Raw genomic sequence first — 27,947 nt, 5'->3', positions numbered from 1 at the left:
GATGGCTGCTTCTGGGGACCATTTTACAGGAGGATTTTGACTTTCCCAAAGTAATGACAATATTAAATGTCAATTTTCATGCAAAAATGCTACAGAGCATCCTCCAGACTCCTACTCAACTAAATGGACCCTCTGTATGCAACCAGCATCCCTGCTAAAGGCCATCCCCTTTCAAGAGATTCCAGATCCCCCTTGCCCATTTTAAGCTAAAAAAAGAGGCAGTGGAACATTCACAAAGGACAAAAGGTTTTTCTAGCTCAGCTTTGATGCTGCTGCATCTCAAAAAATACGTCACTGACTTGATGTTTTCCACTGTTTCTTACACCAATTCCTTCTTTCCCAGTTTAGTTTAAATGTTTATAGAGCCTCCTGCTCTCCAAGTATGGTTTTTTACCATCATCCGTACTCTTACCTTCTTGAGTAACTTTATGTTGTCCATCCAAGCAGACTTCACTCTAGGAACAAAGGAATAATGGGTCTCCTTGAAGTATCTAGTCAGTAAATCTGGGCATACTTTGAGAATATTCACCATGAGATCAGCAACCATTTCATCTTCTGTTGCAGTTTTTAAACCAAGCAGGAAGTGCAGAAGTACCAAATTTCCTCCCCTGTTGAAGACAAAAAAAAAAATTTTAAATAAGAAATCCTTATTTCAATACTTTATATGGAATGTGAACTCTGCAGCTTCTCTAACTGTTAACTGAAGGCAAGACCTCTCACCCTCCTGGCACAATTTCTGAGTTTATACTCAGAGAAGTAAGAAATTAATTTATCTCCACATTTTCTGCATGACTAACAGACAACTAATACCACACATTTCAGGGCAGACACAATAATTAGTGAGGTCTCTTTCGCTTCTAACAAAAAATCCGCATCAAATTCCAGCCGTCCAGTGACTTACTTGCCAGAAGTTCCAAGACTTGGATCATGGAATGTTATGCCGTGTTTCAGAGAGCAGCAGAGGTCCATTAAGAAACTATGCACAAGTTGTCGTACCATTGCTTTTCCCACCTCTTCAGAACCCTGAGCCAGCTATAAAAACCAAAAAGGAGTAAAAAAGTCATGTGAGATCTGGCATCACAGGTATCAACTACACTCTACATTTTATATGGCTCCTCTTAGAGATATACTGAAAGCAAGTTTGGCTTTTGTTCAGATTAAGAAGAGAAGCTTCAGGACTAGAAGATCCCTTCCAACCCAAGCCATTCTGTGATTCTATGGTTCCATTAACCTTCTAAATCTGGAACAACTCAAGATGCCTATGGGTGAGAAGACTTGACAACTGTCAAGGCTGGGAAAGCATGAATCATATGATTTACAGGTTCTGCCAGGAATTGTAAGAACTTAAAATTATTCAGAATTGAAATGCATGCTTATGAATGGGCTCAGAGACTTGCACAGCTCCAAGCAGACACCTATGAGAAACAGATCTCCTCCAAAAGGTGTTGACAGTATATCAGGGTCAGAGTGGCAGGGTCATAAGCATCTGGTAGAGGAATACAAGAGGACAGACACAAAGGTGAAAAATCTGTAGCCAAAACCCAGTGAGAAGAAGCAGAAATTTGGGGGTTCTTTTAAAATAGGCTCATTAGGTTCCTCTTTTTGATCTCATCAATCTCAGAGCAATTGCGAGGTGTTTCAAAAGCTGTGGGCTGAGAGATGAGGGGGAATAAAGGCAGCATGAGGACTAAGAGTAACAAAGACATAAATGACCAGACCTTTAAATCCTCAGAGCTGACATCAGTAATCCCATTCCAACAGTACAGTGAAGCGATGCGAAGCAACACGTCCGCAGTGAAAAAACGCACCTTCTGCGTTTTGCTGACATTTTTGTTATGAACCACCTGAAAATGAGAAAAAAGCAAACTCTTCTATTTATTGCAAGTTATCACAAAATCATGGCAAAATAGCAACACACTTCATTCTTCCAGTACACACAGACCTGGCTCTCCTCACCAGGGCAGAGGAAACATTCTGCCTGTCCTGCTAACACTTCTCTCACATGCTCCTGCTCCACTCTGACCCTACACCAACCTCTGCAAACCCTGCACAAGCTGGACAGGATAGATGTTCACGTTCAACTAAAGAGCGCACATCATGTTTACAGCATCACAGACTAGAACCATGGGAACCTGGGCATAGACATAGCAAAGCCTACTACAAATCAAGTTTGAATGAAACAGCAGAGGAAGTTTCTCAGAAGTTCTGCTGCGTTTTACTGCTGAGCAGTGTTTTAATTCTCATTTTTCTTGCTAAGGTGAAAGAGTTGTACAGTGTGCAGGGGTCCACCAACAATGTAACAGTTCATGATGTGGGATTCCCACATCGGAAAAGTTTCATTTGAAAAACAAAGTTTTAAGGAGGTTTCTTTTACATTTAAATGGTAGCTTCTTTATTCTCCTTCTTCTTTGTGATATTGCAACAGCAAAATAAAAGAATTAAAGTAGTTTTTTGGCTTTAATTGGCCAGTTGTGAAAAGCCCAAATCTGAGGCAGGCTCTTACGACTACACTCTAAATTTTACACTATTTTTTCTTCATTCTCTCAACTGTTCATCCAGTAGCTTATGCAACATTGCTACAGTAGTTCAGAACAGATATTAAAAAGTCATAGACACTGGAGCTAAAATAATTTTTAAAGAAATAAGATACAACTCAGGTGCAGCTGCTCTACAAGCAACAAGTGCATCCCATGGCAGAGGCTCAGAAGGTGACAGAGCACAGGAAAGGCAGCCACCACTGAACAAACTCTCATGACTTTCAGCCATTCCTGCTTCCATTTTTTTTTCAATCCTGAGACAGTAACACAGCCAAGCTACCAACCTCTAACACATATTATCAGTCACAGACACTGCAGCACCACATTGTCAGCAGCCCTAAGAACTGAACATTGTGTGAGAAATCACCGCAGAACTGTTTCCAGCAGTGAGGAGAATAGAAAACATGAGACAACACAGTTTCAAGGGTGTATCATACCTTAGTTTTCAGTGTGGAAAGTAGAAGACTGACAGTAGAAACTCTGTCTTCCTTGATTTCAGAACGAAGAATATCTGGAATGAAATCTAAGAGAACATTTCAAATGTTAAGTCAAAATGTGAAACCTCTCTTCATCCTAAAATGTTTCAGGGAATTCATACCTATTCCTCTTCCATGTCACATTATTTATCTTGCTGTTATATTCCAGGATGAACCAAAAGACAGCAATCAGAGTTCAGAAGGATGATGCATCTGTGACTATGGTGATGAGCAAGTGATGCTGCCAAACTCACTCTCATCTTGATTGGCTAATTTGACAACTTGCTGATTAACACTGCTACAGCATCTGTCAACTTTATGCCCAACATTTTGGGCCCTAAAATGCCATACTAAAATTCAAGCAAATTCATATTCTGCCCATTGAAGCATGTGTAATTGTTTCACTGAGTGATTCTCAAAGGTCTGGAGGTTCCATCTCCAAGCACATGCATCATCTTTTGGCTCACCTGTGCATCCCAAAGTTAGACAACTTCAGTTTATAGAGAACTTGGGGCTCTTACAGGGGAATGACAGCCAGCTGTACTGGCTGGACCGCGTTGTGCAATCCCCAGCCTGAAAGAACTGAACAACTGCCAGCAACTAACGGAAATCAGCAGCCCCGGGTTAGCAGGAGCAGGAGAAGTAAATAATTACAGCTAGTTCTCAGTCCCCAGCCACAGGAGAAATGACCTGCTGCCAGCTAATGGCTTAAGGACTTCTTTTTAAATAGTATATCTAGATCCCTTCTGAATTCTCTCATAACTTTACCAAGGGTCACAATTCACAGGGCAGAAAGGCAACTGAATTATACCCTTTTCAAAAGAAAATTAACACAGCATATCCACTGTTACTATTTTATGAGAAAGACTGGAGACTATGAATTTTTTTTATCTTTAATGACTCTATATCCTCAAAGTTTTATATTAGACTTACTTTTTTTTTAGTCTGTGTTACCAAAGGCTTTCTACTTTTGCCAAGTTTTAGCAGACAGCATATTGTTCTCAAGCAGAAGAGGCTTATTTACTGTATTACCAAAGAAGTTTAAAGCTTTTCAGTTAATAAGATTAAAATACATATATTTTGCTTCTTATTAGTGCTCTCTACCTGGTTCACATTTTTAATCAGGTCATATTTATTATCACCTATAAATGACTGTGCCTTAAAAACCCAACAAGCAATTATGAAGTACCTTTTAATTCCAGCACCTGTGCCAAGATTGCATTGTCACCCGCAATGAGGAAAGACAGAGCAAACTGAATATAGGCCATGCGGACATCTGCTCTCCCCTGGAAATATAAAAATGTAAATATAGGAGAAAAAAATGTTGTTAGCACACAGATTGTACCCAACTGCAGAATCAATACTGCAACTGCTGATTATCCCTAAAAGTGCCATAAACAGGTAAATGAAGCAACTTCTTTAAACATGTTGCATGGAGCCATAGACATACATTTACATGAAACACATCCACAGTGTATTCAGCTAAAAAACTTCTTGCATTAAGCAGATCACTTTTACATAGAAAGGAAAATGTACTAGTTCACACACTTTCCAATTCTCAGTATATGAGACCAGGCCACAAATTTAAAGAAAAAGGAAACATTAACAGCAGTTTCATGCCAAACCCTGCATCACTGAACTTAAGACACCTTCCACTATCCCAGGTTGCTCCAAGCCCTATTCAACCTGCCCTTGGATGCTTCCAGGGATGGGGCAGTGACAGCTTTTCTGGGCAACCTGTGCTGGACAGCATCTCATCACCATCATGGCTAAGAATCTCCTCCCAATATCTAATGGAAATATACTCTCTTTCAAAAAAACTCACCCCTCGTCCTATCACTACATTCCCTGACAGAGTCCCACCAGGATTTACAATTTTTTTTTAAACTGCTGCGCAAAATTAAGCTGCTTGTAAAGAAGCCTGAAAGAAGATTCTGAATAGGCAAAAGATAAGGCAGCAAGGACTCATGAAAGGGTTGAAAGAAAAAATAAGGATAAACAAACAAGATTTTGCTGTAAGCTTTGGGCCTGGTATTTTTGCATTAAAAACTCACCTCAGATAGCCAGCTGTGACATAATTTTACTGAAAACTGTACAAGAGTAAGACTTTTAGATGCCTGTTTCCTTTTATCTTACACATTTAAGCAGCTTGTGGTCAAAAGACTACACCCAAGCATTTAAAATTAAAGGTGGAGGTACTCCAACAGACAACTCCTGCAGTGAGGTCAAAACCCATGGAATCTGACAATTCCAGAACTATAAAAGGTGGTTCCAGGGAAAAAAGGATGTGTTTGGTTTTTTACCTTCCACTTGATTGCTTTATAAAGAAAAAGTCTGAATTTTCATCTCAGATAACACAAACCCAACACAAATGTACACATCCACTCTGCAAGTAATTTTTAAAATCCAGAAACAATATGTCAACTTTACAAATGATACTGGATTTATTATACACTTGCATTTGAAATGGCACATAAATATTATTGTTCTAAAGCACTGGTTTGGGTAAATCCTGACTATTTTTAGCAAACATGTGTCCACAAACATGTGTTAGGCACTATCAAGGACTTCAGCCTCACACAGGAAAAGAAGGGAGAGTTAAGCTCTTGCAGATAAAAACACAGGAAACATTGGCAACAGCTTTGTTCTAAATAGTTAGCTAAAAAAGCTGGTGGAGCCATGGCATAGCATTCCATGGCATGCAGCACCTTAATTTACCTGCTTACAGCTCTTTTTCAACAATCCAGGCAGGTATTTGTTATTGAAATCAAAATGACTATACACATCCCTTGCTGAATCCGGGCCCTGAGCCACCATTGCCGACAACAGCGTAAGGCACCCCCGGCTCATCCTAAAAAACAAAGCAGAGGTAAACCCACAGGTTATTTCCAGGATGATGGTTATACAAACCACCAAACCAAGAGATTAAAACTTAAAATAGAAAACAGAAGGGAAGATAAACAACCAAAATAATTATTTTAGGCAGTAATAACAGCAGCTGGAAAAGAGGGGCAAGGGAAGAAGGGAACACCTTTTTATATTCTTCCCCAAAATTAAGCCATAATGTGAGGCTGGATATTCCCTTTATAAAGTAGTTTAAAAGGGAGAAAGTGTCAAGATTAACAACTTGAAGATGACCTGTCTATGGCAGTGGGGTTGGACTAGACAACCCTTCATTATTCTATAGTTCTATGGACTCTTAAATTCATAGAGGTTTGCCATTTATTTCAGTGGGAATATGTCAGGGCCACTGCACACAAGACTGCAGACCTCCATCATCTGATCATAACACCACTACTATGAACAGATTTGTAACCTGTCCATCTTGTTTCTGTCACGAACAATGCGTAAAAAGCCATGTGATTCAAGGAGAGATCTCATCTAGACACACAGTAAAGAAAATCCCTCTGCACATCAAAGAGGTTGCACAGAAAATGCAGAGCATCTCCCATCAGGAATCTGCAGCCTCCTCTGTGCAGGTTCTAGAAGGATTTCTCCAGAACCTACAATCTTTAAACACTTAATCAGAAGTGCAGATTGTACACAGCTTCAAAATTTGCTTCCAGTACACCTACTGAAGATTCTTTGTCTAGTTAAAATGCCTGCTGCAATAAGATCAACTGCGCAGTGCAGGAAGCACAGTTGTGTCTATGAACTGGGAAAGCAGAGAAAGCTTTTCCAGTTCTGCTCAAAGACTGAAAGACGAGTCATTTGGCTTGGACAAGCCAATTTCAGTCTGTTTCTTTCTCTGCTTTCCTATTCCTCCCAGGTTTGCACTGAAACGTCCCTGGCATTTGCAACTTCTTTCCCCTTTCCACATAAGCATGAAAAATGGTTTGTTCTGGACTAGATATCACAGTTATTCAACAATCTAAAACTACCTCAGATTTAAGAGACTGAAAAAAATTACAAAAGAAAAGCCACTCTGAAAGAGAAAAATCCATTATAAACATGGAAACCTGACTCAAAAAAATACAGGGAAATAAAGCACTCAAGAGCAGCTCTTTTTGCCATCACAGAAAGACTGCCCAGTCCTGTTCTCCACAGTACATTTTACCCGACAAATCAAGCAGCATTAAAATAACAGGACTCAAGGTACCATCCATGCTAGCTCTAACTAGGACAGGCCCAACTGATGAAAACTAAAGCTTCAGGAAAGTATCCTACAGCACTGGATTGTTTGACATATCAGAGCTTCCACTTTGCAAAGACTTCCACAAGCATTCTTTTATTGCAAGTGGTAAAGGATTATTAAATAAAGGTGGATTATTAGCAATAATATTATTAGCAAGATTAATTTTGCAAGGTCTAGTACAGTCCCTCCAGATCAATTGACAGAGATTCTCCACCACAGCACCAAGAAGACTTACCTGTGATTTTCAGAATACAAAGCAGCATAGACCAGTTTCATGTAGGAATGAATCAACTTTTTGACAATGTTCATTCCGACAACAGAAAAATGTGAGAGGTCACTGGCTGTCCTCAGTAAAATGGCTTCTAGAGCTTGAAAGATTAACAGCATCTGTAGGATAAAAAAGTATGTTAATATCTGATAATATCAGGTAAGACTTGAAATTATTAGATGAGCACAGAGTAATAAAAGCTGAGCACCATTAATAAAAAGAGTAACCCCACTCCAAGAGGAAAGCTTCTACACATGAAAGTGATGTTAACTTCTAGATTCTCTCTCAAATTAATGCTTCCTCTTTGAAAAGATAACTTCTGAGAGCACGTAGTTTGAAGGAATCAATGCTTCAAGAGACAATTGCTCCTAAGTGGATGGCGAAAAATGAAATATGCTGGAGAAAAACATCGTGGCTCTTCCAGTCTTGCAATTAATTCCTTCCAGAAGAATCCAGAAGCCATACAGCACTGGGGCTGTGCCCATTACAAACAGCACACTCCGTTAGCAAAGGGATATTGAGGAAAGACAGTCACTGAACACAACACAGGTTGTCATTGCACAGATAGAAATGATACTGAAAGGCAAAGAACAGCCAAGTGATGGTTAAAAAGCCACACAATACAATACTACATTGCAAGCGGACAGCAGTGCTGCACCAGCATTCACAGTGAAGTTATTGAACTCTCTGCTTAATCATCATATTCTGATGAAGATAAATTGTCCAGCTGAAATATGAAAAATGAGGTCAAATTTACCAGTGACTTCCTAGAAATACTGATGTATCAGGCAGCTATCTAAAAACATTTATTTTCACTACACTGCTTTTGTTTTGCTTTCTTAACTGCTTCTATTGATCCCTCTAGTCTTTTGATAACATTTAAAGAACCTTAACAGCTTGATTTGGACAGGACTATTGGTTGTGTGTGCCCTTAAATCCAGGAACATCTATGAACTGAAAAGAGCGTCTCCCACTTGGTAGGTCCTTCTACCACTGATACTTCCAGAAAAAAAACAAAACAAACTAAAACCATATTAAATTATCAGAGTTATTTACATCACAAAGCACTTATTCATAGAACCACAGAATACCCTTAATTGAAAGGGACCCACAAGGATCGTCCAGTCCAACTCCTGCTCCTGCACGGACACCCAAACAATCCCACTCTGTGGCTGAGAGCGTTGTCCAAACGCTCCTGGAGTTCTGGTAGCCTTAGGGGCTGTGACTGTTCCTTAGCGACTTTTTGTTGGTTCTTCTCCAGGGTGGATTGTAGCAGCCAGTCCCTGAATTACAAACCCCACGTCCAACTTACTTCATTTTCAGGCTTCCTTTCTCCATCGAGAAGTTTGAATATCTCAGCACACTCCATGGAAATTTTCACGTATCCTTCCACAACATCGTACACATGGGGGGATGGCAGCGTTTTGGCGACGGACACGAAGGTCTCCAGCCCTGCAAAGCCACAGCGTCAGCCGGGGCACCAGCGCCACGTGTGAGGCCCGCTCCGGGCCACCCGCGGGCGGGACCCTGAGGGGCCGGGCCGTGCCCATGTGCGCCATCCCCACCAGCAGCATCGGTGCCACCCCCGCGACGTCTCTCGGGCCGGCCGCCGGGGCCGCCTCAGCCCGGGGCCGCCTCAGCCCCCGCCTTTCCCGCCCTGCAGAGCCCCTCACCCTTGGCGGCGGTCCCGGGGTCCCGCAGCAGCGCCTTGAAGCGGACGCCATTGAACTCCTCGTCCCGCGAGCCACAGGCGCGCTTGGCCGCAGGCTCCCCGCTCCGCTCCCCGACCTCGCCGCTCCGCTTCCCGGCCATGCCCGACTCGGCCCCACCCCGGAACCGCCGCCGCTCCCGCAGGAAGGGGCGGGTGGAGGGGGACCAGCTCGGGGCCGTCCTGCTCCCGGCATGTGGGGTAGTGCTGCGGCCCCCGGCCCGGCCCAGCGGGAGGGTTTTCCCCGGGAGCAGTGCCCAGGTGGGCAAAAAGAGTTAAAAGTAGTTACCATGGAGCGGTTTGGAAGGGACCGTAACGTTCCATCATCCATTCCCACCCCCTGCCATGGGCAGGGACACCTTCCACTGTCCCAGGTTGCTGCAAGCCCCGCCCAGCCTGGCCTTGGACATTTCCAGGGATCCAAGAGCAGCCACAGCTGTTCTGAGCGCCCTGTGCCAGGGCCTGCCCACTCTCACAGCGAGGAATTCCTTCCCAACATCCCATCTGCAGCAGTTTCTTATCCATCGCTGCTTGCAAGGTCAAGCAGGTTTTTGTCATCCCAGTTTCCTAGGACTGCAGCCCGCTGTGATCCTAAACTAACACGGCTTAAACCTCGGAGTAGAAGGGGAAAGCACAGAATGCCGGGAAGCAGGGAGAGGAGACAACTTCTCAGGTACTCCTCTCTTTCCGGGAAAGGGAAAGGCTTCGGGGTGACCGGACTGTGGCTTTCCAGTACCTGAACGGGCCCATGGGAAAGACAGAGAGGGACTATTTACAAGGGAAGGAGTAATAGAACAAGGGGGAATGGCTTCCCACTGCCAGAGGGCAGGCTTAGATTAATTAAAATCTAAACTCTTGCCTTGCTTTCAGCAAGAGTTATTCCAGGACAAGCATAGTGATAAGGAAGAATGGAAAAAGCCTTGTTCTAATAAACGTGTACATATAGAATGACAACAGTTGAAGCAGTAGTGGAAGATAAGGAGATTATTTCAGTAAGAAAAAAATGAAGGTAAAAGATCTATCCAAATCCAAACCGAATTTTTTTTCATATGTGCAAGTAATAAAGGAAACACTAGTATCTGCATGGGCTTTTTCAGACTCGGTTTGTTGGATTTTTTTAGCAAAATACTGTAAAAAAAAAAAAAAAAGTGATCCAGAAGAAGGCAACATTCACAGCCATTCTAAGACTTAGGATGCTTAGGAACAAATGCTTTCATATAGACGGAAGATGCTGTGATGTTTTGAGAACAGAAGGTAGAACAAAATAAAAGAAGGTGAAGTTAGAAGACAGAAAAGGATAAAATGAGTACATGAGACTGGGGAAAAAAATGAAATGGGAAAATATTAATTGCTAGACACTAGGTACAAGAGCTTTTTACAAGTAGTTTATAAGAACAAAGCTAAAAACATCTGCTAGTGATATCATGCTCCAAGCTCTGCTAATAATTCCTATTTCTAGGAATACTTAAACTTAACTCACTACATTCCAACTATTTTTCTGCTCGTTTAGATGGCAGTGCCATTTGGAACTCACCTCAGTACAGCAAATTCTATGCAAAGATACAGAGTTTTCAGTTCTTCCATAAAACATTTTTGGTGGTTCTTCTGGATGATGGGAATCCTTTGTTTCAGCCTTACAGTTTTCTTGAAACTTAAATTTATGCAGGTATCCAAATACATTTGCAATTCCAGAAATTGATAGGCACATAATATGAAAAGTAAATAACATTCTCAAGAGGAACTTGCTTTGCTATTGAAGGGATTAAAAGGAAGGCTAGAGCTAGTAGAACTAGGAAAAATATTTGATTTAACACAGTTTTAAAAGGCTCAAAGTACCTTTACTGAGATCTTCAAGGTAAAAGTCCTTGTTACCAGACTTACAAGCCTGATAGCTATCAGCACACCATATTTCATAGATCTAGTATTTTAAAAAGTACTGCAGAATGCCACCGAAAATTGTTTTTATTTCAACTTGAAATTCAGTTATTTTCTCCCTCACTGCCTGTGTAGCAGTTAGAGGCTTCAAGGAGGCTGGGGAAGAAGACTGCTGGTTTCATTTCCAGCCAGGTCACTTCCATGTTGTGCTGGAATGCACTTTGAAGCCCGTGTCCTTTTCTTTCTCTATTATATCTCTATTATATTCTTTCTCTATTATATCTATATACTATTAGATATATATCTCTTATATATTATATATATATATCTATTATATCTATATAATATATATATTATAACTTTCCTCCCCCAAGTCTGTTTTTTGGCAAGCAGCATTTATGGAGGGCCAGTCCATAAATGTCTCAGGCTCAGACAAAATTCATCTGCTCTGTTGTGCTTAGGTGTCCAACAGATGGGAGCAGCAAATGAGTCAGGTAGCTTCTGGGCTGCCCAGTTTTTCAGTAAATCAAAATATTCTTCTGTGATTCTTGTCAGATGTACATATCATCATGTCCAAGTTACACACTGCCCCTCTTGCATTTTCAAGTCTGAAAAACAATTCCTGGTCCCTTGCATGAAGCTCAGCTCTTCGCCTTGTTCAAGGAACAGGTCTAGATACAAGACTAATTGAGCCAAGTGACTCTTTCCTGCCTCAGTTACGACCTCTGAAGCCTTTACTGCCCTAAACAGTGTGTAAACAGCCAAGCCCCAGCCCTGCAGTCCTGCCTAACTTGCCTTTACCTCCCAATCCTGAACCTTTTCTTGTGCTGTGGGATCCTCACTCATGCAATCCTGAAGACAAAAATCTGGTTTGACAGATGAGGCCATTTCTAATGCAAAAGCTTCACCAAGGTTCCTCTCCTGTCCTTCTCAGCCATCCCCTATCTCCAGCCTTTAGCTGTAGATACTTGCTGTTCTATAGCTAATACTTGCCATCCCTCAAGATTAAGTCTCTTGATATGCATTTGCACCACTCCCTAACCAGGTCCTCGCGATTTTTCCCGAACTCAGCCTGATCTCCAGGCCTTCAACCTCTCCCTACAGATGAGGGTCTGTCTCTGAGTAGGACTGCTAACAGACCTGTGCATGTGCCCAAGTATATAGCCCATGCTAATCCCAGCCCAAACCTGTCCTTTAAACCCACTGGTGTTTGGGTACTGGAGCCCCAGTTACAGTAATCCCTGTGGTGGTTTCACTTCAAGGCTGCCTGTGAGTTGTGATCCCCTATCCTACACTACTTTAGTAAGAAATGCATTTGTTTCTTAAAATAAATTTTCCTTTTATGTAGAAATTAACTATAGAAAGCATTCAGAGGGAATGGATTGAATCCAAAATTATGTCTTTAAAACTGTGGTTTTCAATGTTTGCTCTAAGTTTACTCAGTTATTCTACAGAAAAGTTTCCTTCATTTTTTTGCAAAATTTCAAGTGTGACATAGAGCTCTTTGTCAAATCTTCCTGCTTTCCAGCCTTTGACACCCTGAGTCATGGGATAATGGAGAGAGGATGGATGCTGCCAAGACATGGGCTATCAGGACCAGTTCCTCAGCACAGCCTTTTGAGAAGGGAACATTCCCAACACTCTCACCTCTGTCCTCACGTGTCTGAATGCCCTGTACCCCATACTCCCATAATCCTTGCTCGGATCAGCCCAGTGCTAACTCATACACTTGGAGACACAGTCATTTCAGAGTTTGAATTCCAGAAGTTTGGCATTGAGGAGTCCAGGTGATGTGCAAGGTCAGTGTATGGACCCAGGAGAAGAGTGGGCTAGCAAGGCTAAAGTAAAACCACAACTTTATAAAACCACAACATAACTTAGATGCTGTAAAACAAAATCACCTCTCCTCCTCTTCACCCTCCTCCTCCAATCCCACAGTTATTCCAGCTGGAGTGCAAGGAATGCATTTTAAGAGTGACTGATGGCAATTTACCTTTCTCCCATGAGAATATTAGAGCCTGTCGATATGGAAGGATCTGCCGACAAGGCATTATGAGCATCAGGGGTTTGAGTCAGAGCATGGTGTGAATCTGGAACTGGACTGTATGCTCAGGTGCTGAAGATGGGTGGAAAGATCAGAAAAGAAGGGAAGAGGACAGAAAAGTGGGGAGGTCAATGAGCAGGCCGTGAAGAGCTAGAGGAGGCATATGCTGAAAGCACCTCTGAATATCTTCTGCGATACTCAGGATATCTTCTGTGTATTGAAATCCTTCCCATGTTCTACACATGGAATAATCTTCAAGCATCATCCAGTCTGAGTTAGTTTGACACAGTCACTGAGTCACAGAATTTACCAGGGAACCCTTACAGTCCTGATGGGAAAAGCAGGCACTTACAAACACTGCAATATTATTTTCAAATGTTGTTATTTGCTTCTAATTTCACAGTGCTCAGGTCAAATTAGTCTAACGTCTGGATCTTCAAACTATTAAGTCTCACTGATTTCACAGATATTGATATGGGCTACTCTTCTCTGAAACACTGCTGGTTTTCCATGCCTTTGCATACCTAACTTGAGAGATGTTGAAGCCTGATTTTTTTCAAGGCTCTTGGAAAAGCCACAGTTTTTTCTGTTTTGACATTGACTGTGTGGCTTTAAAAAGCTTCAGTCTTGAATTTCAAATACATAATCATTAGTCATTTTGGAAAATCTTAGCTCAAATACTCATTAAAGGGGAACAGTGACAACAACCCATCAAAAGCAGGCTCATAAAACTGTAATAAAGCATTTTCACAAGGAGGTTGATTTCCAAGACCGTGGTCCACTCAGCAACTCTGTCCTAACGTCCTTCCTAAACTGAGGCAAGACACATGGTGTCTCTCCCAGTATGTCTTTGAAGCATCATGTCAGGAAGTGACCAGGGACAACTTGGGTGCTTTAAGAGGGCAATAACAACAAAGCCAGGACCTTTTCCTTGGTGTATTTGTTCTGCCTCCACCTTAGGTCATGTTTTCTCTTGTTTCCAGCAGTAAGCTCTGTAAGATGGGACATGCCTCTTACTTCATGTCTATACAAGTGCCAGGTTCACTGCTAGGAAAAAAATAATCTGTGTACAGGAGTAGTGCCAGCAAGACTGGCAGCATTTGGGAGGGTGAGGAGTTGGGGACTTTCTGCTGCATCTGGGGAGGAAATGGAGTGAAGATTCATTCCAAATGAAATGTGAGGAGATTGGCTTTACAGACTTCATGTGTCACATCTTCTGTCTTGTGAAGCAGTCAGGGTCTCTACGGTGTTATCACAAATTTGGCCAAGGAGCAGCTCATGACCACAAAACTCAAACCTTCTTTAGCTGAGTTCGCACGCTCTGAAGCGAGTCAAAAAATAGCAGAAAACAAATATTTCCAGAAAATATTTCCAAGAAATATTTCCTCTCCTTCTAAACCTGCTGGGTGGAATACTGCACTCAGTATTCATTCAAATTTCTATTTACACACACGAGAATGTTTCCTAACTCACAGAATTGGTCTTCTCAAGTTCAAATTACAGCACACTTGAAGGTCTTGTTAGATCTTATTATCAATAGTACCTTGTGAGAACTTAGAGTATCCGAAAAATATTTAGAGTTAGGAAAAACTATGGAAAAGGCTTCTCTACAACTATTTTCAGCTTGTATCCATAGAAATAGAGGTTGGATTGGGAAAAATGTGCTCGGTTATTTTAAATAATCACCATATAGTGATTACTGTAAAGTATGTGCTTTGTTTTAAATGGCCTGACACTCATTTCCATAGAAACAGAGAGAGGATAGCAACCCACTTGTTTGAACTGTCCTGTAGATTCTGTCTGTGTCAGAATGCAGGAATATAAAGCATTTAAAAATGTGGGAAAAGCATGGGGGTTTGTTCTTAAATTTTATTTATTTGTTTGTTTTTATCCTCAAAAGCCAAAAAGAACATTAGGGAACTTATTGGAAACTTTATTCTGGGAGAATAGAATGAAAATTATGAATATCAGCTCTTAAAAACTTATAGGGGAGAAAGCATTTTAGGCTGTCTAACTCAACCGTCTATTTTATTTCACATTCTTTTTTTTCACATTCACTTTCTTTTATTTCACATTGTTTACTTCTTAACTGATGTACTCATTTTATTGGAATTTCCATAGACTAAGCCATGATATGAGTTTATTGGCAGTTTGGCTGAAGTTCAGGGAAAAATTAATAATATGGAGAAAAAGAAGTTAAGTACTCAGATTGTGGCTTTGCTTTTGCAAAGCTTCCATGTAACAACACAATTCCTGTATTTCTGGCACTGTGAAATAATTTATTTTCCCCCCAAGTTCAAAAGAGAAACTGTCTGAAGCAGATGTGATATCTCTCCTGGATATTCTAACTTCTGGACTTTCATGTGATTTTTTTTCTTTGGGGAAAAAAGGGAATCTAATTCCTGTTGCTTGTGAGGAAAGGACAAGGCTGAGATTCTGTAATTCTACATGCTGAACATGTCTGGATTAGTTATATTGTCTTCCAGCAACTGAGCAATGCCAGCTTGTAGGAGCTGCTTTCAAGGCTGCCGCAAAGAGACATGTTTTACACATCATGATTAACACTTTCTCCCTTCCTGCCTTTGTGTTTTACACTATTGTCCCCAAGTTTACAATTGAAGCACTACCCATCACAGGGAATAGCAGAGATTTGCAAAAATACTTTATATATTTTAGGTTACTTGGTTTTAGGTGAATGTTGAATAGCAAAGTAGCCCAAATTCAGAGGGGAAAGAAAAAAAAAAGGTATATCTATATAAAAAAATATCAATGCCATTCTACTGAAAGCATGTCCTCAGTCCTGTCAGCCACAGTGTCCATAAGTTTTCCTCCTCCATAGGAAGGCTTCCCTTGAAGGCAGATGTCTATAAGCAGGACCACCCAGCTGCCTCTTCTGCTGTCATTCAAATCTTACTGCTTCACCTCCCTGGAGGTTACCTGCATTTCAAACTTCTCCTAGTTCAGCCATTCCACTTGGAAACAGCCTTTGGGTTATAACTGCACAGTGCCAAAAGCATACCAGGCCCATTCCTGCACTTGGGATGGTCTTTTGCTTACAGTACCACCAGGCTAGAAAAAGCTGTGTTACCTCACTGGGAAGAGAAGACTCACAAGTGCTCATCAGGAAACAGCCCTGGCAGGAATTCAAAGCCTTTCAAACACAAGTATGGGATATTTCCCAGTTATTTTTGATGCTTTATAAATTCTTCTGCATTGATTATGTATTTGTCACAGATCCATTGCCTACCCAGTCACGCACAACAGACTGAGTGGTAATTATTGACATCAACGTTACAGGGATTAAAGAGCAGATGTGGGAGAAGGAGGTGAAACACTTCCTGTTAGAGCTGTAGCAGGTGGCCTGAATATGAGATATCTCTCCATTGGCTGTATAGGGAGTGGAGGTTTGGCATCCTGAAGCCACAAATGGTCTGACTGCACTCACATGAAGTTATGGCAGGTATGTAGTTATGGCAGCTAGGAAGCTGGGATAGACAGGTAAGTTCACCCTAATCATCTAAACACCTTTCTAGAGGATCCAAGTATAGTCTCCAAATGCTTTCTTTGTAAAAATCTGTGCTACGTGTTCCCCAGCATTCATTTCTGCCTTTGGTGGGACTGACCTGAGACAGCAAGTGTCAGGTTGAATGGTGAGGTAAGGCAAGGTCTAGGAGGAAAAGGAGGGGAGTGGGGGAGATTCCCACAAGTCTCCTTTCAGTTCCCCACCTGGAAGGCAGAGGGTAACTGTCTCAGTTCAGAGGCAAACACTGTCCTTATCTGAAGCAGCCAGAAGCCAGGGCTTCACCTGCAGAGCTACTGTTCTCTCCCCATCTGTGTTTGCGGTTGCAGATGTTTCAGAGTGATTTTATACTGTTACTTCGGAACCTTTGATGCCATTTGTCTGAGTTCAGTAACACTTGGTGGAATGTCCCTGACCTCGGACAGGTTCATGTGAAACCTGTTTTGCTCTTATCTGCCCAAGACTAAGGAAGCATAGTCTAATAAATGTGTTACCCTGTCATTTTTCTGTGTGTGAAGAGGAAGAGGGTGAGGAACAAAAGTGGATTCAGATTCAAACGTGAAGACCAAGTTGGTCAAAGTTCAGTGTAACCTCTGAAAAGAGGTGCCAAATGTTAGAAATTCAAATCTGGATGCGTTCCAACTTCGGTTGGAACAGGAGGAGAGGAATAGATTTAACACAGTTCGTTTGGTTCCATTATCTTTCACCTACTCACTTGTGGGGTTTTTTTTTTCAGGAGAAAGATCAGTGTGAACATGCATGGCAGGATGTAAACAGCTGGATATTCATGTTTACACACTTTACACCCCAGCACAGCCCCAGGAAAAAAGATGCTTTCATGCCCCATTTTCCAGTGTTGGTTCTAAGCTCTCTTTCCTGAGGACAGCTTTTACAGGAACTGGGAAATGAGTATCCTGATTTATTCCCTTGAGTCCCTCATACCTTAAAAAAGCACCAAATTACATTTGAAGGTAGTTTAGCAGGTAGTAATGACAATTTGTTTGAACTTCTCGTTGGTTCACTTTTCTGTATCACGAAAGATTTCAGGGAACAACTTGAACTCTCTCAAAGTAATTTCAAGATGTTTCCTCATTTTGCAGTGAAAACTTTAAGGCAAGCCTACACACTTCAAACTCAAGGCACGCTGAACTAGAGTCGTAAAGCTGCGGGGCTGTTTGAAGGTCCTTTTGCTGCGTGGAAGAGTCGGTGCTGTTTGCCTCCTGAAATCCCTCATCAGACTTGGCAGAGTCTGGCACGAGTGCCGAGGGCATCTGGAGCAGGGAAAGCAGGGAAGATGGGCTGCGGGGGACAGGGAGTGATGGGCAGCACCTTGCTACCTGTCTCGGGAAAAACACAAGCGGGGAAATGCGGTCACGAGTGGCGGTGTGTGTGTGTGTAAGTCCGTGACAGTCCTCCAGCCGTTGCCAAACGAGCCAAACGAGGGGCGAGACGGTGAAATCGAGCCTCTCGACCGGGAGGGAGGCGCGGTCTGCTCGGGGAGGGGTGGGGAGAGCCGGGGAGGGCGGGCGAGGTGCGGCCGGGTCTGAGTCAGCCCGGCCGCACGATGCGCGCCGAGGGCAGTGCCCGTCGCGGCGCCGCCGGGAGCCCGCGTCCTTTCCCGTCCCTTCCCCGCCGCCCCCGCGTCCCGAGTGCCCGAGCCGGCTGCTGGCAGGGCTGCTCCGCCCTCGCCCTCCTTCTCCCCCTTCTCCTCTTCCTCCTCCTTATCCCGCGCGGGGCAGGGGCAGCCCCGAGGGCGCCCGGCGGCCCGGGGGGGCCGCACCGCCAGCCGGGGCCGGCTGCACCATGTGAAGCGGCGGGGCTGCCCCCCGCCCCGAACCGCCCTCTCCCGCACCATGAGGGACGGGGATGCGGGGCAGCACCCACGCCGCGCACAGGTAGAGCCCGGGCAGCTCCTCCGCCTCCTGTCCTGCGTGGTCCTTGTGTGCGGGACGGAGGTCGCGGCTCTCGCCGACTTCTCAGGTACGGAGCGCGCTCCGAGGGACGGGCCCCCGGGTGCGGGGGGCTGCGGAGCTCCGAGGGGCCGGGCGGAGGCGGGCAGGCTCTGGCGGGGGCTGTCAGCCCCCCGCAATGCCCTGGGAGGACCCGGCACAGCCAGGGCGGAGGCCGCGGGCTCCCGGCCGGAGCGCCGTACGGAGCCGCGCGGTCCCCGGGGCGCTCGGCGTTCCGTAACCCCTCGGCGGGGCCGTGTCCCGGGCCTGCACCCCGGGGAGCGCGGCTCCGATGGGCCGTGGAGAAGGCAGGAAGGAGGCGAGGGTTTAAGGGCTTACAGAGAGGCCAGGTGGGAAGGGACACGAGGAGCTGAGCTGTCGCTGCGCGGTGGGAACGCTGTGCGTGGATCGGCCAGGGCCTGACCAAAAGTGCGTGGAAGTCCCTGGAAAGGTTCCCACTTTCTCCTGGAGACTTGGAGTCGGGCCCTGAGAGAGCGAGCAAGTGCCGCACTTCTCTCTGCTAGGAGGGAAGCCTCGTAGCACCGGGACCAGGGGAGTCCCTTCCCAGGGAGCAGAGGCACCAGCTGTCACCCAGAAATCACAGACGTGATCCCTGGGAGGGTGTTGCATCACTGCAAAGTAGCTTCAGGAACTGTGAAAATATCCTTGTTTCCATCAAGATGAGTTAGCAGTCTCTATTCTTTGTTTGTGAAAACTGCACTCTTTTACCTTTTCTACTGCTCCGTGACATCCCACTGCTTTTAGAAAGTTATTTAGAAGAGCTGTTTTCTCTCCTTTCTATGTGTCACAGTGAGCACAGCATATTCCTGGCAGTTGGAAGCTTAAGGAACTGCCTCTAGGGCAGAAAGCAAACCTTACCCATATTGAACAGAGCAGAACTTCCCAAAAGCCAGTCGAGAGCACTGGAACAAAGTTAATATATAATTAATAGCCAAAATGTGTTGTTATGCATTTTAATATAGTTTGTGTTGATGCACTTCAAAATGCTGGTCATGGTTCTGTAGAAACTATTTCCTCAGCTACAGAAAAATACAATTTGTAATTTTTTTAAATTGTGTACAGCTCCACATGCCTGAAAATTTCTAAGCAAGTAGCCATGAAATATAAAAACCAGAACTATGTATTTGGATAAGCTACATTTCTCATATTAAATTCCTTTCACATGTAAAAGGCTTTTAAGTGCTTGCTGTCTTATTCTTGGATGGTTTTTGGTTTTTGTTTTTGTTTTTTTTTTCTTAACTGCTGGTTTGGGATGTTAGTTTTGGAATCACACGGTGGTTCTCCACAATAACATAAAACAAATGTTCAAATTTTCCCTTTCAACTAGCCACTGAGTTAAAAATCATCCCTTTATGTAGAAAAGTTCCTTTCACAGAAGTCTGTTCATTTTTCAAATGATGTTATTTAGATAACGTTATCCAAGATTAATTTCAGAAGTACAGCTGTCTTCAGTATTCATTTTGCACTGTGCTTTCCAAACAGGTAGAATGACCATAGAAAAAAGCTATCTCACCCCAGAGATCATTATTAAACATGATATACAGACGTTTCAGTAAGTAAGATGCAGAAAAGGAAAGCAGATTCCAGAATTCCTACCAGACTGGGAAGTTCCCAGGCCTGAACAAATTCTGCTCATGTTTTACTTTTAACATGGAGATCTAATCCAAAACGACAGAAAAGACCAAAATGTTACTGTATCCTTTTAAAAAACTGTATGCAGAGCATAGGGAGAAGTTTTTTAGCTGCTTCAAAAGCAGGTGCTGTGGACCAGGAGCTGCCAGATGTGAGAGGACACCCTGCAGTGCCATCCCCAGGCTGTTTAACACTGTTAAAGAATTACAAGCTCTGTAACAGAAGTTTCAAGATGAGTTTATGAAGTTGCTGATTTCCCTCATTTGCTCCCTCCCTCGGCAGGAACAGCAACTCGATTTTCCTAAACTGCTGAATATACATGGCTACAAACCTGGCCCGTTTAAAGTGCCTTGCGGCTGCCAAGTGCAATGAGGCCTTTACCCCAACAGCCCAAACTCTTTTCCTCTGTCCTCCTTTCCCCACCATTCTGACAGCTTTCCAAAGTTCCTTCCCAGACTGCTGCCAGGTTCCAACACCTGCCCATGTAATCTGTGTTGTTCCCTTAATGCAAGTGTTAAATTGTGCCAGCAGTTCCACCCTGCCAGAGCCCATTTGTTCACCACCAGACCTCACTGTTTGCTTGTAACAACCCAAAGATGCTCCCTTGTGGGATCTGTTTGATGTTCTGGTAAGGGGAGCAGGGAGCAGTAGATAGTGAAAGATTATTATTGCTATAAGCTTGACTTGTATTTGTGGTCTATGTCCTTTCTACTACCTAGAGCTGCAGGTTCTTGCTCTCATCTGTCTAGCTTTTAACTATGAGGAAAAAAAATATTGGTCTATTTTGGGGTTTTTTGAGAGAGACATTTCTTCACTGTGCAGTAATAGTTTGTGGATTGGTATTTTTTAGGGAAGAAAAATGTTCGGAAATAAGATACCAGCAGCAGTTCAAAATTCAACTCTGTGAGAACAACTCAATAGTTTCTCTTATTGGAAGTGTTGACACAATGCAGATCTGCATAATTTATGTTTCTCTAGCAGCTTGAAGCAACAAAGAAGAAATTTAAAGGTTGGACTTGATGATCTTGCAAGTCTTTTCCAACCTTAATGGTTCTGTGAATCTATTAGTTTCATTGGTTACTGAAAGTGGAGGTGTGCTTTGAGGTCTGCAGTCCTCTGTGTGATTAATTTTTCAAAGTGGAATCATGCTCAGAAACTGAAAGCTGAAGGTTTGGAAGGAGAGAGATTTAATCCACAGTTCTTTCCTTAGACTATCATGATCCTACAACTACAGAATTTTCTTCCCCTCATGCCTGTTCTTCAAAACACATCTTTTAACTAAAATATTTCTTTATTTTCTCAGTGATCACTTGTAGCTTTTACATTTTGGATTAGGTCCCATTCCAGGGGGCTGCTGTGAATTTTGCTGCTTCTCCAGTCTCTGAATACTCTGGGCTTCCAGGACAGTGTCAGAAGAGCCATTTTTCAGGACATCAAGGCCTCATGACAGCCATTTCCTCACAACTCTTCTATGTTCAAAGACTGGTTCCCAAAACAGGTGAAAGAAGGAGCTGGCAAAACCAGCAAACTTCTTTCCAGTATTTCACACTGTGGGTGTCCTGGTGTTACAAAAAGCCCAGCTGCTGGGGGAGAGCTGGGTTGGCTGGGGATGGTGGCATTTTGTGGGTACCTTCTCAACAGCAAGGATCACTATTCCTCATCTGCTCTCATCCTCTTGCTCTCCATGCTGGCAGTGGGAAAAGGCCTCAGCTCTCCATCCTATCCCCACTCCTTCCCCCACCTTTTCCCTGTCTGCTGACAAAGTGAACTGACCCATCTGGGAACAAACTGCTCTCTGGCAACACTGAGGAACACCCATTCACCATTTTTTAATGCTCCTTCCTTCTTTTTCTGTTCTCCTTGCTGCTCTGAGCTCAGGCTTGACCTTGCCTCCTCAGTTCACTCACCAGTCTCTCTTTCTTTACCTGAGTCCCAGCCAGGTTTTCTGGGCAGCTTTCAAGAAATGTGGCTGTAACTGAAGATCAAAAATGAAGTAATTGTGATTGCATAACTGGAATGAGAAATTACTTTCTAGATGTGAACAGAAAGCAGCCACTGCTTAGGGGTAGAACCTTTTAATCTCTTCCACTGGTGTCAAGTTTTCTGTCTTTTCCTCCAAAACAGTTCAGACACAACTGAGCATCACTCTAACTCCATAGACTTGGTCTCCTGACCCAACCACAGAAACAAGTGGATCTAATGAAAAAGTAAACCAGTTCACCCAAGAAATATAATCTGCTCCTGTGACCTTTCTGCATTAAAAGTTTCCATTAAGTTCTGTGGCATTCACCCATCCCAGATTCCCCCAGGTAAAAGGAAAGCAAACAAATGCTTTGAGCAAATGCTTTGTTTGTAGTAACGTGGCAGGATCAATCACTACCAACCACAATGATGCAGAGGCTTTTTTTTGTTGGCTTTGTGTTGGTCAGATAAAATTCTCTATAAATTTTCTGAAGTCAGTTTTGTTGACTCACTGTGGCAATTGTAGCATGTCCTTCAACCAGGATATTTAAAGAAGTGCTAGAAGGAGTGATGCAATGATGCATCTTCTCAATACTGCCTTGTAAAAGTCAAGTGTTCATTGATTTATTTAAAGAAAAACATTTCATTTTAGAAATGTGTTTAATTTTAGTAATGTGTGAGTTAAACCTCAAAGTCTGGTTTAACATTTCTCCGAGTAAAGTGGGCTTTGGTCTGAGATTTGTTCTGTGGAATAAAGAGGTGTGTGTCAGAACTGAGATTTTAGTTTAGATCATGATGCAGAGATCCAAGGTTTTGTTTCAGGCTTGTCCCTGCAGTTCTTTTTGCCTTTCTGAGGAAGAGTAACTTATGAAACCACATTTTAGATGTGCTAATATTTTTTGTTAAATCCACTGATGAGATTTATCCTTGTTAGAGAAGTAAAAGCTTTAGTCCTGTCAAGTTCTTATACATTTTGTGAGGCCTTTAAGTAAGCTAGGTCTTCATCCCCAAGAAGGGATGCTGCCCCCAAAGCTCTCCCAAAATGAATTAAAAGGTAGTGTGATGCTTTTGCCCCTACAGAGAATTCAGAATTGGAGAATTCAGACACGAGACACAAAACTTGAGTTCCTGAACTTCACCACTTAGAGACCAACATGTTTGAGTTCTGTCAGATTTGCACAACTTTGGGGCAGGAAGTTTGGGGCAGAACTCTCTCTGTTCTCCCTGGGCAGATTGCTGGCACCTGACACACCGTATGCTATTTTTATTTAAAATAAATAGCAGGGATTAGATCCCCCCTGCCTTCCTGTTCCACCTGCTGCTGATATCCTTCCCAGTTAGGCAGAGCTTCCAGTCTCAGCTTTATTGGAAAAAGGGACTACAGACTTTTTCTATATAAATATTCAGCTTTTGTTGGAAGTGTCCCCAGACAGAGAAGGCACTGTCTGACCAGTCACCACTTAGCAGAATTCTGTCATCTGCCAGCCATAATCTACAATTAAAATTGAAATATTTTGATATATTACCCAACACAGACAAAATAGTGTCTTAAGAGAGCTGAAGAGCAGAAGGAGGCGTGGTTGTGCCTTATTTGTTCAGCATTGGTGAGTCATTTAATCTGAATTTCTAGGCATTTTAAGAGTTTTGCTTCAAAGGTCTATTGTGTGGCTTCTGGCAACAAATTAAATACCAGTGAGGTTTGGCTCTTAATTTAGAATTAATTTTAAAACATCACTCACTATATGAGACCTAAATGAAAGCCTATGGTCACTGGAAGCATTCCCAAGGATTTCACTGGGCTTTGGATGAGGGTCTCAATCCACAAATATCTGTTTGTTTTTCTTTATTGTATTTAATCTTGGATGGGAAGACAAGAATTATTATTTCAGAATAATTTTGTGGTTTTTAACTTCTTATTTCTTCAGGCTAGTACTGAGTGGAGGACAAAGAAATGTTGTAAAGAAAATCATCAGTCACTGAGAGTGAAATGGGGGGGGTGTATTTTTGCTTTTCTAGCTTGGACTTACTGTACTGTAAACCATCATAGCACTGCAGGTCTCTGAGCTGCCAGATTTCTGATTTTTTTTTTCCTATTTTTTTTCTGTTTTTCTAGTTTTATTTTGAATGTCAAATATAAGTGGGGATACAAAAAAAAAAAAAAAAGCAGAACTTGCATCAAAGTTCTGTTTACAAAACAAAACCTGTGCTTAGTTTTCTTAGCTGGCAATGAACAGCCCCCTGGCTCTCTTGGGGAACATGAACATGGAGGATCATGATCATAACTCTTGAGTTTTCAGACAAACATTTTCCTCTAGTTCCTGAGGTTCTTCTACTTTCAGTCTTTGGGAATATTACAAGTTTTTTGTCTTTGGTCATAAAGAGCTTCTCATCCTGTCTCCAGAAACAGTTGCTGCCCACAGAGCCTTTCTCTTATTACTTCTTGTTAATAGCACTAGAAGAGGCTACTCTTTCTCCAGTTAAAAGGAGGATTTTTGGCAAGGGCAGAAAAGATCCTTAAAGTCTCCCTTAACCCATGCTTCTTATCAGCTTCTGTAGATGGGATGGAGCAAATCTTCCTTTTCTCCTGGAATAGTTCCATATTAGGTCCCAGGACAAGTGTTTGCCCTTCTGGCTTCATGGAATAGCTGAGAGAAGTATAACTGACTGTAGGGTGGAGTTTATTACATTCCAAGATTTTGGGGATCAAGAACAATTTGCCTCTTTCTGATACAAGAAGGAAATAAAAACGGAAAGCAAATGAGAAGACAGAAGGGCACAGCACTCCAATTTCCTCAAAAAGCCATTGGGATGCAATAAACCAGGCATCACTCCTAGGAGACAACACAAGGGAATGTGAAAATGTAGATCTGAAGGATAGAGAACACCTGTGGGAGGATGTGAGAAACAGAACAGGCATGTGGTGTGTAAGTGCAGGATTCATGGGCTTTTCCACTCTGCAAAAATGTCACTCACTTAACTGCAAGTCTGAGCTGAGTGGCACAGAGAAAGGAAGAGGCTGTGTGGTTTCCTGGAGAAACTAGGACCAAAAAGTTACAGGTCTGTGCTTTATTCATATGTCTTGGCTTTGTTTTTCTAGGAAGAGCTCACAGCTTGGCTTCTTGTGTGTGCTGCTGCTTTCTGAATAAACCCTGTTTAAATGGGAGTGTGAATAAGGTTTTGTGCTGAATTACCTGCTGCTTACCTGGCCTTTTCTCTTGCTTAAGTGGAACCAAGCTCTTGTGCAATTTGCTTAATTTCTTCATTTGACCCTCAGATTTAGCACACTGTTGGAATTAGATTCAGTAAGATGGTTATGATTCATGTTGTGATCCATGAGGGGGAAAAAAAAATGAAGGTAGCCTCCTTAGGAAAGCATACATGTGGATAAAACAGTTCATGGAAAACCTGACTGATAGCTCCACCACTGCTTTGATTGCTATACTATCCCAAAAGCATCCTCTCTACTAACTTAAGCATTTTCTTCTTGCAGGCTTAATCCTTCATCTGTCAGTAAGGCCAGTGGAAACAAATTGTTCCATTGGCATCAGGCTGATGGCTCTCCAGGATAATCATTCTGTCTCTCCAGCTGCCAATTCACTTGCAGCTTTAGTCATTGAGACTGAATTGAAAGTCACAGCTCAGTCTTCAATTTCCATGAAACTTGTAGGAACTTTATTTCTTTGAGCCCTGCATCCTTCAGGTTTGAAACTGGCCATTAAGCTTAAAAAGGTGTTGAGTATGGGAATGACAGATGGACAGAGGTCAGGATCTCATAAGCTTAATTTCCTTTAGAAATGGGCACCTGAAAACTCTCAAGGACCAATTCTAAGAAAAGCAACAGCTCTGAGTGCTCTGAAACCAAAGTAGGCATTTGGAAATGGAACAGGGTTTTGTGGTCACTATCTTATTAGTGAAATTAGATTATCCCTAGTTTTTCCAAGTAAACATCTAGCCTTCCTTAAAGGAAGATTTAGATAGTACAAGAAATAGAGTGATTATAGGAAAAAATATTTTCCTTGCACAGAAAACCAACTTTTCATGCCATCTTTGCAGTACAAGTGAAAGGTTGAAGTTGGTAAGATAGTAGTCACTAGCAAAGAGAGCAAGAGTTGAGAGGAAGAATGGAGAAAGGCACGCTGAAAAAACAAGCCATGGAAGGAAATTAAATCAGATTGGTGACTACACAAGAAGGCATATATTAAGGAATTACAGATTTTTATGTGCATCTGCTGAGTAAAGCTGTCGTGCAATTTTCTGAACAGCAAGAAGAATAAACAATGCTTCTGTATAAGTGTATTTCTTACTGATTAAAGACTGGTATGGAGTGTGGCTAGAATGAGTCAAACAGGATGTTTACAAGGCACTTAGATAAAAATGAATAAAATGATGAAGCAAGAAACATAGTGTCATGAATTCTAAAAACAGTCTCTTTCCTGGGTAACATTTTGCCCTCCTCAATTACTAATCCTAAAAAAGAGCTGCCACGGGCAGCATTTGCAGACAACCAGGTGAAAGGGAATGCCAAGAGGCAGATCCTTGTCCCTATGGACAGAGTAACCCTGGCACAGGTATGATCTCTGGCATAGCTGCCTCAAAACCAGCAGAGGGTATGGCAGATAGGATTGGGGCTGAAAATCCGGAGTTAATTTCTTCTCAATGCTCCCTTCACAAACCAACAGAAAAAATAGTGCAGGAGAAGTACTGCAGCTGGATCCCAAACACCAATCAATATCAGAGTTGTGCTTCTAATGGTGTTTTGTATTAGAGTTTATTAACTATTCTGTTATCACTGCACGAAATCTCTTCCTTCAAACTCACCAATCTGGCTTGTGTATTTTTAATGAGTATTGGCACAATTCTTCACAGAACTGTGGGAGCTGATGGAGATTTACCAGATGGATTAGCCTTCCGGGACTCCCACAACAATATGTGTGCTATTTTGATCTATTTTGATCTCAAATAGATTGGTGTGTCTTTAAAATGAGCTAGCAAATTTCTGTGCTAATTAAACTAAATTGAACGATGCACAGGAATTGATGTTACTAAATCTGTGTATGAAGGCCCAGTTCTGAGAACCTTCAGAACTTGACTACTCAGCCTCTGCCTCTAAAAATACTGCATTGCAAAGCTGTTTTCTTACCCAAAAGACATTACCTGAGCCAATGCTGGGATTGCTTTTGGGCTCACAGCCTGAAATACTCTTTTCCTTGATCCATGCATCTGGGGAGCTCATGCCAGGGCAGAGAAGTTGAACTGAACAGAACATACACAGAACTTTCTAAGTTCCCAGATTTTTAGTGGTTTAAAATGGAAAAAAAAAAAATTTTTTTTTTTTTTTAAAAAAAATCTGGATTTCCATACCTTCAGGACCACTGATACCCTTATCATTGCTATTCATTATGCCAGGAGCAAGTGGTTAAGTATGAGAAACTATAACCTCTTCAGAATTCTTTTTTCATACAAAATCAAACTCCTATGCCAGTTATTTTTGTCAGTCATCTTTTTAATTGTTTATCAGTCCTTCTTTTCAGTAAAAAGTGATCAGTGAGGCTCGAAGTTTTGTTCAGCTGCTCAGCCTCAGTGTTTTGTGTGGTTCTGTGGTGCTCTATGTTCTTTTAGATAAAGTTCTTTGTCAACACAGTGGATGCTGTGACTAATTTGGCTAATTCAGGAAGAAAGGATTATGCTTGGATTCTGTGCTGCTGTTTTGAGTCTCAGTAAAAAATTACAATAAATGTGTAGTCTGCATTAGACAGCTGGGTGGGATGATACCTTCTGGCCTCCAAATCAATGGGATCTTTTTGTTCCTGTGTGCTTTAT

At 42.5% G+C, this 27,947-nt stretch overlaps 2 protein-coding genes across 11 annotated transcripts in view; one reads left to right on the top strand and one right to left on the bottom strand.

Moving 5' to 3' along the window:
- Positions 1–9,650, bottom strand: part of URB1 (URB1 ribosome biogenesis factor) — a 40,917-nt gene extending 31,267 nt beyond the window's left edge. For 2 of the 6 annotated variants that reach the window (XM_086883728.1, XM_086883729.1), the window contains exons 1-9: positions 9,090–9,395; positions 8,729–8,868; positions 7,384–7,535; positions 5,732–5,864; positions 4,203–4,299; positions 2,975–3,060; positions 1,719–1,844; positions 902–1,032; positions 413–608 (exon numbers count right to left, since the gene is read on the bottom strand). In XM_086883728.1, the coding sequence (XP_086739854.1) occupies positions 413–608; positions 902–1,032; positions 1,719–1,844; positions 2,975–3,060; positions 4,203–4,299; positions 5,732–5,864; positions 7,384–7,535; positions 8,729–8,868; positions 9,090–9,228 (1,200 nt within the window). In that variant the 5' untranslated portion in view covers positions 9,229–9,395. The other 4 variants (XM_086883730.1, XM_086883731.1, XM_086883732.1 and 1 more) reach the window with 4 other exon arrangements.
- The window catches only part of EVA1C (eva-1 homolog C), a 41,239-nt gene continuing 22,820 nt past the window's right edge, over positions 9,529–27,947 (top strand). The window contains exon 1 of one of the 5 annotated variants that reach the window (XM_086883767.1): positions 9,529–9,797. Coding sequence is in view for 4 of the 5 variants with exons in the window: in XM_086883766.1 (XP_086739892.1) it covers positions 18,417–18,543 (127 nt within the window). In the remaining variant the exon portion in view is untranslated. Of the gene's footprint in view, positions 9,798–18,178; positions 18,544–27,947 lie in introns of those variants that run through there. The other 4 variants (XM_086883766.1, XM_086883765.1, XM_086883763.1 and 1 more) reach the window with 4 other exon arrangements.

This window comes from Cyanistes caeruleus, chromosome 3 (genome assembly GCF_971803275.1).
Source record: "Cyanistes caeruleus chromosome 3, bCyaCae1.hap1.1, whole genome shotgun sequence".
Classification (NCBI taxonomy): domain Eukaryota; kingdom Metazoa; phylum Chordata; class Aves; order Passeriformes; family Paridae; genus Cyanistes; species Cyanistes caeruleus.
The sequence above is the reverse complement of the archived record's forward strand: the minus strand, read 5'-3'. Positions and strand labels throughout refer to the sequence as shown.